Below are 15,203 nucleotides of genomic sequence, written 5' to 3' on the forward strand. Positions count from 1 at the left end.
AAGGTGTTAGTAATATGTGAACTTTGATTTGGGCTTTGGGTTTAAAAATAACAGCGTGAAAGTCCTTGTTTAGGCCAATTCAGTTGGATGCTGTAGAGCAGATGTCAGCACTGAATGAATATAGAAATCTACTCCTTAGTACTAATTAGTAAAATGTTGTTGGGGTTTCCTGTCCTTCCTGGTTCCCACAGTCAAAGAAATCACACAGAGGTCTACATTAATCATAAACTGATTGGCCCATTAGCTCAGGCTTCTTATTAACTCTTATAACTTCCTGCCTGGCTACTGGCCAATCAGCGTTTATTTAAATCATAATTGACAAAATACAGAATTGTCCCACACCAGTAAAAATACCATGTTTGTATAGAGAAATGCAGAGTGCTATAAACACATGGCAGGATAGATGAGTTATCAAACCAGCATGACCCTGAATGAGCAACTGGAAAGGGAAGTTACTGGACTTCCCACATTTGGATAGGGTTGGGTAGAGTTAAAAGCATTCAACATACACAGACGCGTCATATCCGTTTGTGTGGCACGCTGTTTGAGTGTGAGATCTGTAACCTGAGTGGGTCTCACATTACGGAGGATGGACATAGGCCTTTTCTTGGAGTAGCTACTTGTTTGGTGGTTATCCCAATGCTCTGGGGGATTTCAGAGAGCAGAATAAACACAACACAGACCAGGTAGGTCTCCAACCAGCCATGGATAGGGAAGCCAAGTTGGCCATGACAGCTTGGTCATTAGGAAGAAGCAGAACACGCACCAGGAAGTGCACAGGCCTAGCTCACTGGGTAGACAGTATATCGTCATCATCCCTCGGACAAGTTCTCCTGGTAACTGTTCCCCCCCAGTTTATACAGAACCGGGACTCAGGCCAGCAGGAATGTGTGCCTACCAGCTCTGGGAACAGACCCCATGTACTCACGTTCAGTATACTTAAACATCAGGCGTGCAGACTAATGTCCTTGGTGAAGGGACATGTCCAGGCCAGACACAGTAGTGCCACTGGGGCTCTGGGGTACCAACGCCGGTGTCTTTGGAGTTGTAGAACAAGGAGCCAGGTGGCACAAAAATGCATTTGCTGTGGAGAGCTGCGGCTCTGTGTGCCGGTGTGGTGTGAAGCCACCGAAGCTCGCGTTGGCTGGGGGCTGCTGGCTTTATACCTGTGTTCTTATTCTACCACTTCTGCAAAATTGCTTTATGGAGATCAGTCATGTGACCAACACATGGAGCCGCATGATCAGAAACCTCTTCAAAAGAAACCTTACACCAAACATATCAGATTGTGTTTTAAAAATACACTCTTTTTTAACATAACATTTTTATTTATTTTCCAGGCACAGTCTCCCCTCCATCTTCTCCTCCCTGTACTTCCTCCCACCCTTCCTCTGTTCCCACTCCCGAATCCACTTCTCCTTCCCTCTCCCTCCACTGGAAGTTTTTCCTAGTCAGGAGATGGCCTCTCCAGCTACATATCCATTGTCGCTAGGAGTCTTAGCTGGGGTCATCCTTGTAGATTCCTGGGGTATTCCCTTCCCGTAGGTTTCCACCTGACCCTAAAATGTCCCCCATTTCCAGTCATCTCTTTCAGTATTCTCCCCCTCCATCCCCCCACAACCTGGTATTCAAGTTCCCATTCCCACCCGCCCTCAGTCCACTCACGAAATCTCTTCTATTTCCCCTCCCCAGGGAGACCCAGGCGTGGCCCTTGGAATGCTTCTTGTTACCCAGTCTCTCTGGGTCTTTGTGCCAGGCATAGTTATCCTCTATTGTGCAGTTAATATTCACCGATGACTGAGTACACACCATGTTTGTCTTTCTCGGTCTGAGTTACCTCACTCAGGATGGTCTTTCTTTTATTTCCATCCGTTTGCCTTCAGATTTCCTGGTGTCCTTGTTTTTAACAGCTGAGTGATGCTCCATTGTGTACATGTGCCACACTTTCTTTATCCATCCTTCAGTCGAGGGGCATCTGGGTTGTTTCCAGGCCCTGTCTATGACAAATAATGCTGCTGCGCACGTAGTTGAGCAGGCGCCTTGTGGTGTAATCAAGCATCCTTGGAATTATGACCAAGGGCAGTCTAGTCCGGTCTCGAGGTAGACCAACTCCTAGTTTTCTGAGAAACTCCCACACTGGCTGTACAAGTTTGCACTCCCACCAGCAATGGAGGAGTGTTCTCTTTGCTCCACATCCTCTTCAGCGTAAGCTGTCACTTGTGATTTTTATCTTAGCCATTCTAAGAGGTCTAAGAGGGAATCTCAGAGTTATTTTTATTTTAGCTTCCCCGACAGATAAGGATGTTGGACAGCTCCTTAAGTGTTTCTTGGCCATTTGAGAGTCTTTGGTTGAGAATTCTCTGTTTAGATCTGTACCCTATTTTTTTTATTGGATCATTTGTTTTGTTGATGACTAGTTCCTTGAGTTCTCTATATAATTTGGAAATCAGCCCTCTGCTGGATGTGGGATTGGTGAAGATCTTTTCCTGCTCTATAGGCTGTCATCTTACACTATTGATGGTGTCCCTTGCCATACAGAAACTTTTCAGTTTCATAAGGTGTCATTATTCAGTGTTGATCTTGGTGTCTGCCCTTTAGGTTCCTGTTCAGGAAGTTGTCTCCGGGGCCAGTGCTCTCCAGGATATTTCCCACTTTCTCTTCTGTCAGGTTCAGATTATCTGGATCTATGCTGGGGTCTTTGATCCTCGTGGAGTTGACTTTTGTGCATGGTGACAGATATGGATCTATTTGCATTCTTCTACATGCTGACATTCAGTTAGACCAGCTCCATTTGTTGAACATGTTTTTTTTTTTCTCCATTATATAATTTTGACTTTTTTTTTAAATCTAAAATCAGGTGTCCACGGGTGCGTGGATTTATGTCCGGGTCTTCAATTTGAATCCATTGATCCACCTGTTTGTTTTTTTTTTATTACTATAACTCTCTAGCAGAGCTTGAAATCCGGGATGGTGATACTGAAATATACTCTCCTGATGTTGGTGAGGACCTTTCCAGCTTTGGTCTGCTCTGGCCTTTGGCGCATATTAGATCTTCCAAGGTGTTTTAACTGAGACCCTGGAGATGAACATGGTCCAAGTTGCTGGAAGGAAATCTTCTATGGTGCTGGTCTCTTCAGGTTGTCTTGCCCTGTCAGAGTTTATGAACTCAGATTTCAAGGTTATTTTCTTGGCAGTCGGAGGTCATCAGAGATATCGGAACATCTAAACAATGTGTATTTGTTAAGGTGTTATTTGAAATACAGTTAATTACATTAGCACCATAGCAGACGTAAACATCAATTTCCTGCCTTTTCTAATGTCTGTTAATAAAGAGGTGAAGGACGGAAGCGAGGCAGAAGAGGGAGCAGGAAGTCAACAAGCTGTGCTTCCAGTTGTCATGTCCAATGGTCCTTTTGTCAAAATGGTGGCAAGGATTCTCCAGACATGGCTCCTTAGGGGCCCCAACATCCCTAAGGCTTTTTCAGAGTCACATTTTTCAAGTTTAGCTCAAGGTTTTTCCATTATTCAGCTCACTGGTGTTGAAGCAATTTTGTTGACATTTTCTGTAAGTGGATTAGGCTTGCAGTCATTGCCCGTGGCAGACAGATGGCCTTTCAAACGCTGCGCCCTTGAAGGAGCCCGTGGCAGGAAACCTACAGAAGGATATCAGCTCTGTCACAGATGACGAAGCGGACAGGCGGCTTGGGTTCATTTTTACTTTCTCCTCTGTCTTAAAAGAAACAGCCACTTCAAAATGTTTATTCCATGAGCAAGCAACCCTTCCGTGTGTTGCACAATTCTACAGCCTTGAAGTGAAAAGATAATCGGCTATCGGGGGTGGGGGAGGGTGGCTCATCCTGGGAAATCCGAGGAAAGCTTCCACGTTAGCGCAGGTGCGTCTTAAAAACAGTATGCTTCTTTTCCAAGATAAAGAAGTGTTGAAATCCTGGCTTCGCTTTTGGGAACATCTCATTCCCAGTCCTCCCCAAATCTTGTGTGTCGCTGCCAAACTGCTTTCAAGTTTCAGGGTTCATCATTCCTGGGGTTCTGGTTTCTCTCACATTGTGTTAGCTGCCATCTTTGGTGATCCGCTCGCGCCGGTGGGAGGAGGTAATTTGGGCTCCTGGCTGCTGCAAGGAGAAATCTCATCTGATAATTAGCGATGAATCCTCGCCTTAACAGCAATCCCTGAGTCTTTAGCTAACGCCAGTCAGTACTCTAGGGTCTGAGGAGGAAAGACTGTGAGATTGAAGCTATCCTGGACTATACAGCAAACTCAAGGACACGCTGGGCTTTGTACCAAGACCCTGTCTCAACAAATGGATAAATGCTTCCAAGCTCCATGCCTATGTTGGAGAGAAAGGCCAGAATTCAAAAGTATAAGCATAAAGTCGGTATGTGTGTCATGGGGAAACCACATTTAGCGGGAGGCAGCAGGAATGTTGGAAGTGACATAATGTAATGCCTGTGTCAGAGTTCTGTTTCCTCACATTTTAGGAAGTGGGACTCTTATGGTTGATGAAGAAGCATTGTATCACTTGCCAAAGCAATGAAGCCGACACAGCGGGGAGACCCCAGTGGATATGTAGCCATGCACCTAAAGCATGGGGCTACTAATCAATTACCCAGTGGTGCCAGTTGTGGGATCAGGGAGACTGCAGAGGTCCCCAAATAGTACAGGCTCCTGTACTTCTTCTTCTTGTTGTCAGCAGGAGCTAGAGGACAGACCCCATTGCTAATGACACCATACAGCTCAGTTTGCAAGTTACAGAGGAAGCAGACTGGCCCTGAGCTGGAAATGCCCTCTCTTGATGTGGGATTCCCCTCTGTATGCTGTGAATACCATTGGTTAATAAAGAAACTGTCTTGAGCCTATAGCGGAGCAAGGCAGAACAGAGCTAGGTGTGGGGGGACTAAACTGAATGCTGGGGAAAGAAGGAGGAGTCAGGAGAAGCCATGGAGCTGCCGCCAGAGACAGACATGCCTGAACCTTGCCAGTAGGCCATGAGTCTTGTGGTAAAATATAAAATACTGGAAATGGGTTAATACTAGATATAAGAGCTAGCTAGCAATACACTTAAGTGATTGGCCAAGCAGTGATTTAAGTTACATAGTTTCTGTGTGATTATTTTGGGAGTCTGGGCAGCTGGGAAAACAACCAAGCGGCCTCCCTTCGTGCTACACTCTCTACTAGTTAACTTTCAAAGTGCAAGAAGATTCAATACTGGCAGGTGGAAGAGAAAAGGCATTAATGGTCTTACCCAGCTGTGAACCCTGTGAATTATCAAACTCACTTTCCGGGCATGATGTGCCTATATAGAAAAGAGTAGCTCAAGATCTGAGACCCGAACTGAAGACGGAATCCCACGAGGAGTACCGTAAACCTGCAGATGCAGTCAACAGCCCATGCCCGAGGAGGCCGGGAGCTTGCTACTGTTGCTTAACAAAATCGACAGAGCACACAATTTTCCCTGATTGTCTGTGTTTACACCCATAGCGAAATTGAAAAGCTGTTCTCAGCCCTAACCAGCGAGTCTGCTCTTTTCCGTGAATGGTAATAAATGTGGAGACACTGAGAATAAATGGTTGTTGAGGATTCAGCCCTACACATGATAGGCTAAGGTTCAAAGGACACTGGGAAATATTGTGCAGAAGGAATACGAGAGCTAGAATGTGGGGAGACAGTAATTGCAAAATGCTGTCATCCAGGCGCAACGCAACCCTTGCAATCGCAAACCCACACAGCGTAGTGATAAGCTTCATTTTGTGTGTGGCTGTGTTCGTGGAAGGGTCTTTCTGCTCCCAGAGTTCTAGTTAGCTGCTTTGCTTATTTGCGGTGCACTCTGGGACAGCCCGCACGTTTCCTTCCCATGCGGCAGAGGCGCTGGACACCCTCTCTTCCTTTGCGCTCGCGAACTGGCACCGCAAGGGAGGTGCAGTTCATGGGAAAGGTGGACGTGAGCGAGCCACGCATGCCTTAGGATAGCGACTCTGCCAGATTGCAGCTAAAACTACCTTCAAACACTAGAGTAGAGTGATCTTTGGTAAGAGAAGTAGGAAAAACAAAACTCCTAAGTGTCCTCTGAAAGATTACAAAACACAGACTAACTGAGGATTTGTATTTAGAATTCTGGTTAACCTTGATACATGCGGTATCATGAGATTAAAGACACATCATGTCATGCTTAGTATACTCAGTTTTCAAGTCATATTGGCTACTATGTCCTGATAGAATTTTACTGACACTCATCCACTTGTCAATCCCAAGTTTATATTAGTGAATGAGAGAGCAGGAAGACATCCTCAGGACTAACATTGTTACAAGGACTCAGAGTGGAAATGCTGTGATGCGGTAGCCATGCCTACAGTCCAAATCCTGCGGGCATTTCCTTATTTTTAGGCATGTCCTTTAATTGCAATTAGTGTAGTTAAAGATACTTGACAAGGAATGTTTAATTTTGTTTTTCGGTAGGCATTACCTGTCATTAGTTTTTAGCTTCAGCTTCTTACAGTGATCTGTTATGATTGTCTGTGTTTCCAACTGTTACTTTCTCAGGAGGTTGGACTTGCTATGCAGCCTGATATTCAGAAGCCAAATAGGCATGAAGATGAGAGGGGCGTGCCTCTCACAGCTGTTCTCTGCGTCCCATCAGCTTCAGCATGCCGGAGTACGTCATGCTGCTCTTAGGCTCCTTTGGACCAAAGTGGCTTCCTTTCCCCCTCTGAGCTGTGACTTCTCACCAGCTTCCTGACAGAAAAGGAAGTGGCAGCTTGACATTTCTTTCAAGTTGAGCATTCTGGGGTCAAACGGTGCCTTAATTTTGCATTCTATGCCGTGACAATCCCAGATAATTTTAGTGTAACAGGAAGCATTTCGATTTATAAGCCACTAAGAAAATAAAATTCTCTAGACTTCACTTCCAAAAGCCCTGTCTGAAGAGAATAGAATCAAAACATTCCTTTAAATGCCGTATTGGTTGTGCCTTAACTATGTACTCTACAAGACTCTTTGGTCTGAGGACAGTTTGGAGGAGACCTCCAAGGACAGAGATGTTGGAAGGAAGGAGATCTGGTCTGAGCTGGTTGTTGTTTCTGACAGGGTGGAGAGAGGGCCAGCTGGTTAGGGGAAATTGCTGAGCCCCAAAAGGGAGAAATCACCTAGGAGACTTGCCTGAATAGGGGTCCTTAGCAAGACACATCGGCTCTGTACAATTTTCTAGAATAAGAAACTCAATTTCTCTTCTCTGGTGTCTCAGATGAGAAGATCCAAAGGAAAAAAGTCAGTGTGTGGTTCCTTGAGCCTCAGAACAGAAATCCTAATCCTAGCTTCTTGAAACAATGAAACCCAAGCTTCCTATGTAAGATCTTCATAGACTTTCATTTTTTCCCTTCATGAGTTAGTCATTTAATAATCGTTTGTTTTCTTCTGCCAGTGCCTGTCATCGCCTGGGCCGTGGGGAGATGATGTGGGTCTGTTCTTGTCCACTGGTACAAACTGTTTTCTCCGACCGGCCATTGTTTTCTAGAGAGACTGACTTCTGTTCACCAGAGCTGGCACAGTCTGGCCTTTAGGCTTGGATGCCACTTCCCAGAACTGATGCCCTGGCAGTGGGATGATTAAAATGCACGTCCTAACCTGCTGTGGGAACAGGCGTGAGAGTGTGTTTGGCATTCGCACCACCGAGACCGATAGCTGTGTGTGCTTCATTTTTCTCTTATGACTGCAAATATGTCATCTTGTTTTAAAAATGTTTGACGATCATTTCAAGTCTGAGTCTAAAGGTTTGTAAGCAAAACTGGAAATGATCTCACGTGTCGTCGCACCATTAATAAAGCGTGTTTATAAAGGGATTTTTTCCGGTTTTAAAAAATGCTATCCATAGATACAGCCTTGCAAAACAGACGCTTGCAGGTGCATTTTAAGTATGCCCCTCATGTCTCTATTGCAAGATAGTTGCAAGTTATTTATGGTGGCCGCAGGGGAGCTTAACTGCTTTTCAGTTCATTTTTATAGCAGTTTATTGGTGATCATTAAATCGCAAACAGCTTTTCAACCTGGGTCCTTCAATCTTCGAGCTGCAAGGAAGGCCCCAAGTCATTCTCGGTACCTTCACGGGAAATAAAAGCCTGCAGTGCATTTGGTGGGAGGCTCTCTGACAGGGCCCCCACCTGGGTGTTCTCACTGTATCCTGCATCCCTGGCCCCTCATCCCCTCTGTAGATTCTGTTAGTGCCCTGTGGGCAGTCATGTTCTTCTGTCTCTGTTGTGTGGATAACCGTGAACAGGTGGCCTCACCGTGTGATCGTGTAAATCGAGGAGTGTATGACTTGCGCTCGAAAGAGGCCGTACCTTGTAGTGGCGACGGCCACAGACTCTTGAACAAGCTGTAGATCCACCACTGAGTGGCTACGTGGCTCTGGAAAAGGTGGTCCCTCTGGCGCTGTTTTGTAATTGGTAATCTGGAGTTCGTGAAAATATCTGTCACCTGGAGTGTGTGACGACAGAATGATTCTGCTCAGAATAGAATATTCCCTGCACAGAGTAGGCCCTTAATGCGTTCTGTTATCTTTATTTAATATAATTGCATTTTAGCGGTTTTATAAGTAGCTTCAATATTCAGGGTCTGGGGGACAGGGGTGCTTCGATCCATCATTCTGTTAAGAGAATTATCCAGTTCCAGGAATGTTGTGAATATTTTCCCCTCGGGGAATGCATCTCTGACTGTGCGGGAAGGGGCACGGGGCCTAAAGGGAAAGACAAGACTTTAGACCACCTCTACCCTTGGGTGGCTGTGACCTTGTGCCTGCTTGGAGGCTCACCACGCTCAGACTCCCTTCTCCTCACACGGAGGTTTCATCTCCACAGCCTCCGAGTTTGCTTCTAAAACCCTGGGCCATGGTTTGGGCAACTGAAGACAGTCCATTTTAACACAAACAGTACTCAAAGGGCAGCCAGCTCTTATGAGAGGTTGAGGGGGGGGGACTTAACTGTTTCTACAACAGGTTAGGATCAGCGACTGATTTTATGGATTTTGAGAAAATAAACATGCTAAGGCATTTTCCTAGCAGGTAGTCTATACGCTTTAAGAAAACGACATTCGTAAAATTAAAGAAAGGTAGCATTTCATGGCGGATTGCTTGGTCTAATAGGCTATTATCCCCTCTCTGAGTGAGCCTGAACTGTATAGAACACTTCAGCAGTCATTACTGCCCCTCACCATTCCAGGGTCACGCTCGCCTACGCTGCCTGCCGTGGGAAAGGGAGGAGAAGGGGGAGGTTACTTCCTCTCTGGTCTGTGCACCACAGAAACACACCCCCTCGTCTGCACACTCCTGTAGCCCCTCAGGTTCTGAGCCAATAGGGGGCATCCACTTAAACACTGTAATAATAGACTTATTTCAAAAAATGAAACTGTAGGCCCTGTTTTCTTCTGACACATTGACACAAATGGCAGCCAGCATGTCCCAGAGATCTCTCTGTGCCTTTTATTTTGATGGACGTGCGGTGCCCTGAGAAACGTCTGTCCGCCACCAGACGGGAACATTGCCCCCAGTATGCAGAAGTGCACAGAAGGGATGTGGGGAGGTCACAACACACCAACAGTAGCTGGCAGCGATAACCCGATCTGTTAAAAGCCAGCCCAGCAGGCACGAGACTGCGAGCACGCGTGCGCACGTTCCATCGCGGGATGCTTTGCTTGCTTCGTGCTGTTTAATCTGACGAGCCAGTTTGCTTTTCAGTTTTATGGAAGAACATCTCTCCTCATCTTCCCCTAGAAATCTTGGCCTGACTAGGCAGGAACTGTAAAGGTGAGCAAAGTCCCCGACTATGGTATGGCAGGTTCAAGGGCCCTCTGCGTCCACACCGAGTCTCCCCTACAGGAATCCCAAGGAGCAGCCGATAAGCATGCACGGAGCTGAGGAGGTTAGGTTTGAGGTTCTAGAACCCAAGAGCCAATTCCTCCAATCACGGTGGAAAATCAATGCGGATATAAAACCCTGGAGAAAGAAGCGCAAAGGTCTGGGTCTCTTGCCTCCTTCGCCAGCATCCTGACAAGAAGCCGAGCAGCGTTGCTGCGCGAGCCCTGGTCCGGTCCCTAACCTTCTTCTTTTCTGTGTCCACTGGTCTGCAGGGACAAGGAGACCTGCTGAAGAATGCCAAGAACGAGGCAATAGAGAACATGAAGCAGATCCAGCTGGCCTGTTTGTCCTGTGGCCTGAGTAAAGGCCCTGGCGCTGGCCCCGAGGCCAAGGGCAAGCGCAGCCTGGAAGCCATAGAGGAGAAGGAAAGCAGCGAGGAGAACGGGAAGCTGTGACCAAGGCGGCGCGCATGCGCACCTCAAGGACTCCGCCTTCTCATTCTTGCTTTTTCGTTTTGTTTTTACATTCTTCAGATGTTCACAGAGATGATGCCCTCCGTGGGGTGCTGTACATAAAACATATATTTTCACAGTGCCAGTATTTTCCTGTAGTTAATTTATCTAAGCTAAAATTGTTAGTAGCAGTGTTGTAAACGCTGAGCTGTGTGAGTTGACCTGTGTGTGGCTGCCTGTGTGCACGTGCGTGTGTGTGTGTGTGTTGTGTGCACGTGCGTACGTGTGAGTATATCTATGTGTGACTGCCTGTGTGCATGTGCACAATGCGTGCATGCGTGTGTGTGCCTATGTGTGGCTGCCTGTGCGCATGTGCACGTGTGTGTGTGTGTGTGTGTGTGTGTACCTATGTGTGGCTGCCTTGCACACGTGCGTGTGTGCGTGTGAGAGAGAAAGAGAAAGAGAGAGAGAAGTCCTGTTAAAATATATTCTCTGTCGCATTATTGGTTTTAGTAAGTTATTCTTTTATCTTTATGATCATCTGGAGACAGTTGATAATCTGAAATAATAGTGAGCACTTAATGTAACCCATCGCTATGGTTAGTTTTAGCTCTGTCATTGACATTTAATTAATTTGGAGATTTTATAGCACAGCTTATTATTGAAGAAAGCCAAACGTATCAAAGCAAGGGTGTTTTTATAGATTTTAAATATAGATTTAAAAGTGACAGTAGAAATTAAAGCAGATAAAACAATTTTCAAATCAGAATTCTGGACAGACAAATTCACTCCTTCATTCAGCAAAGTCTTTAAAATATTTATTGAATAAAGTCGAATTTAGGATTTAGTCTCTGTAGATGTTTACTAAGCATGTGGCTTTGGTAGAAAAGCTGACCACAGTGAATCGGTGGCCACCAGGCGGTACTCTGAAATGCACCCAGTGTCTGTGGGGATGGGACTGTTGATGGGACGGTAATGGAGTCAGGTGTGATATTTCCAGGTTTGCCGGGCGGGAGTGCAGCGTTCCTTTGCTGTGACTGGAAGCGGGCAGATTCACGTGCTTGGCCAGGATTGGACTTAGTATCGGGTATTAAATTTAAATGTAAAGACATTGTGTAAACAATATCCTTCCGTCATGTTGAGCGGACATGAATTCTGTAAGTCAGACATCATCTTTATGATGATTGTGATAGCTAACCAATTCTGTGGCGTGCATGGGATAATCGTAACGCATACAGTAAAACCCATAAAAAAGGAAATGGCTAATGAGGGTACATTTACAATTATATCTAGATAATTTTACCCTAATGTCTTCATAAACTTCTTAAATGTAATGTTCACTCATTACCACCAACAGAACTAGATGTTCTATGGTTACGAAAGAATATATTTATTTAAAACATTGCTTTTATTTTGAAAAGCTTCTTAATTAATTTGATTAACAAATATGCTAATTTGGGGGAGCCTAGAGAAGATAATTGTTGAAATTTTGCAAATATGAACATCCTCTATAGCTACTGTGTTATTTCTGACTTCTTAATACAACTATGTTCTTGTCACACATTGCTGAAAGAGTAAAGATATCAAAACATGGATTTTTTTTGTTCTCTTTTCTTGTGAATTTATTGAAAACACGAAGTTCTTGTTACATGAAAATGTTAGCGGGTATACTGTTTCCCCAGACCAGTTAGGATAAAATCTCTCACTGGGCTGAAACCAGGCACTTGGGGAGGTGGCTGGGTTCATCTGAGGACCAATTTCTAGGAGTGCTGTGGCTGCCTGAAAGAACCTCTCTTCTGTCTTTACACTTGACCTGCCGCGAGAGGAATCAGAGGGAGAGCCGTGTGATTCTGTTCTATGAAAGGTAAATACTACCGACAGAAACGGGATCAGCCAGCTGGACCTTTCTCGGCGTCTCCAGTCCTATTTGGATCAATCCATGCCTTGCAGGTAATAAAGTTGGGTGGCAAAATCACAGAATACTTATATTTGCTTTGCTTTGGGGTTCAAACCTAGTCTTTAAAGCAGTCCCTAGTTCATCCCGTTCATACTTAAACTGTATTCGTACTTGTGATCATCTATCTCCGTCTTCCTGAGAACATGCTGGCGATTCCGTGCCCGTGATCATCTATCTCCGTCTTCCTGAGAACATGCTGGCGATTCCGTGCCCGTGATCATCTATCTCCGTCTTCCTGAGAACATGCTGGCGATTCCGTGCCCGTGCTATCCATCGGTCTTATCCATTCCCTGGGGACCTCTGCCAGTGAGGGAGTAGGGCACAGTTCAGGAAGGAACTTTCTAGCTGCCAAGAGGATGCCCTTGTGGCAGTATTGCCTTTGAACAGACCGAAAAGCACCGGGGCACACAAGCTCTATTGGTATTCACGCGGCACGTTTTTCTACCGTGTACATATGTCTATCTCTATCACAGCCTTGAACCACCATACAGAAAGCCACTTCTATCCGTTAACTTTCGGTAATGCAAGACAGTAGTGTATTAGTTATTAATTCTATTTTTATATCACGGATGAAATTTGAGGCAGGGATGGTAAGTATAACCGCTGGCGTCTATAGATGAGAAGTCATGGTCCCTGAACTAGCAAAAAGGAAAAGCTAAATTTGAACTCATAGCTGTCTGGATATACGCACAAGAGTATTTATTCAGTGACTTTGATTTTAATTTTGTTCTTAAATATTTAGCTAGATTCATAACCCTTTTATCACCACAAAAAATGTCTTTCCTCTGAAAATAAAGCATTAATAATTGATATGAAAGTGCAAAAGCAGACAGATGTATAAAATAAAAATAAAAAGGTACCACTAATTAGCATTTTGAATTATGTTTCCTTAGACATTGTGTGTAAGTGTACATGTCATCTTAATAAAAACTGATGCATTTTATTTAGTCATTGAATATTTTTCAAAACTAGGTTAAACAATAGAATTTTGGGAAATGAAGAAATTTCATTTATTACTTTCGTTAAAATCTTGGTTATTTTAATAACCCAAGACACCTTCCCTTCCTCACCTTAAAACACACACACAGACAGACAGACACACACACACAAACACAGACACATTCACAAACACAGACACACATACACATAGACACACAGAAAAAGAGAAAGAGACACACAGGTACATACACAGACACACACACACACTCATGGGCATGCACATGCCTGCACACACACACACAAACACACACAGATAAAGACACACACAGACACACACATGCATGGGCATACACATGCACACACGTGCACACACACACACACACAGAGTGCAGCTTGGCATCAGTTGAAGATACCTCTCTAAAAAAGAAACACACTGCCATTAGTCAGAAAATCTCTTCACTCTTGATGCTATTTCTGGTGATCTTTGGCCCATATAATTATAACATTCTGTCTTGGGTGTGATATATCATAATATATTTAGCTAATATCCTATTGTTATATTTTCTCTAATTTTGTTTTATTTTTGAAATGCAAACAGTACAGTGATAAAATTTATTATAAAGTTATTTAACTTTTTTCTTAGAAATTTCTAGAAGGAGTATGGTTGGATCAAGAGATACGTAGGATCTAAGGCATTTTCAGTTTTGAGATGAATTACCAAATAGTCCTAGGAAAACTTCCCAATTTAAGTTTCAACAGAGAATTTTTGAATGCTCAAATGTTTGTTGCAGAAAAATTGTCTTTTTAAAATTTCATCTCTGTCAATGCATTATGAAATTTTTTTTCTATTTTTACTTTCTAGAGAAATTTAATAACACAACTATTTTATTGTTTATTGTAGTCTCATCAAAATGTTTAAATGTGTATTTGTATTCCAAAGGATGTCAAGAAGAAATAGAAGGACTCATGGTTGGGGGTTTGGAAGGTATACAGCTCGTAAGAGAATTTGGATCTGTAGTATATGAGGAACCTATTACAACCAAACCCAGTGTTAAAAGAGGGGACGTCTTAAAAGGCTTTGCTGCATGGAAGATGCACAGATAAGCACATGGGGTGTTGTTCAACACCATTATCCAGGCAGGATACTCAAAGCCACAGCGAGACATGACTTCATACCAGTTAGGTGGGCTGCCGTGAAAAAGACCATAGCAAGGGCTAGATAGCACGTGCAGAACCGGGGGCCATTCTGCGCTGTACTGAGACTAGACAGAGGTACAGCTGCTTTGGAACACTGCTTGTTAATTCCTTGAAAATTACATGTACTAACCATATGATTCATAGCTTTATGTTAAAAGAAATGAAGATATGCCTACAAAAGGACACACGAATGTTCATAAAGTGTATTTTCAATAGATTTTGCATTAGTTTTCTTAAATATGTTTTAATCGAAATAGAATTACATCACTTCTTCCGCTTCCTTTCCTTCCTCTAGACTCCTCCAGGTATCAAAGGAGGAGGACAGTTTCACAGACATACAAGAAGGAACTTCAGCAAGCAAGTAGGGTGTCCCAGGTAGCGGGCAAATGAGTGCATTCGGCGATGACCATTTAAACCCTGCAAGTCTAAACATAGCAAGTCTGATTTTATTAAATATAACACAGTTTGCAGCAATAATAGAGAAGAGGGGATGAGCTAGGGAAGGGTACACGGAGTGTTTAGATGGGAGAAGTGGCGATGGGCATGTTGTAGATACAGGTGCTCATGTAAAAAAGTTCTCAAAAATTAAACCTACGAGACAAAACAAACCCAGGTAAAATCTTCAGCTGTTTAATCAGTCACGTGACTAGAGTGAGGGATGATTGATTATAACAAGCCAATCAGCAAACTGGCATGCCACTGATCCCGAGCCTCTGGCCACTGCCCTGTGTTGTATCAATGCCCTTGTGCCAACTGCTGTCTGGATGGGAGGTCACTGGCTTTACAGCAATGAGTGGA

At 44.2% G+C, this 15,203-nt stretch overlaps 1 protein-coding gene across 1 annotated transcript in view; it reads left to right on the top strand.

Annotated features, from left to right (window-relative positions):
• Plcl1 (phospholipase C like 1 (inactive)) overlaps nt 1–10,539 on the top strand; it is a 281,502-nt gene extending 270,963 nt beyond the window's left edge. The window contains exon 6 of the mRNA XM_038315536.1: nt 10,133–10,539. Within this exon, the coding sequence (XP_038171464.1) occupies nt 10,133–10,315 (183 nt within the window). The 3' untranslated portion in view covers nt 10,316–10,539. The remainder of the gene's footprint in view (nt 1–10,132) is intronic.
• Nucleotides 10,540–15,203: the final 4,664 nt, after the last annotated feature.

This window comes from Arvicola amphibius, chromosome 18, assembly GCF_903992535.2.
Source record: "Arvicola amphibius chromosome 18, mArvAmp1.2, whole genome shotgun sequence".
NCBI lineage: Eukaryota > Metazoa > Chordata > Mammalia > Rodentia > Cricetidae > Arvicola > Arvicola amphibius.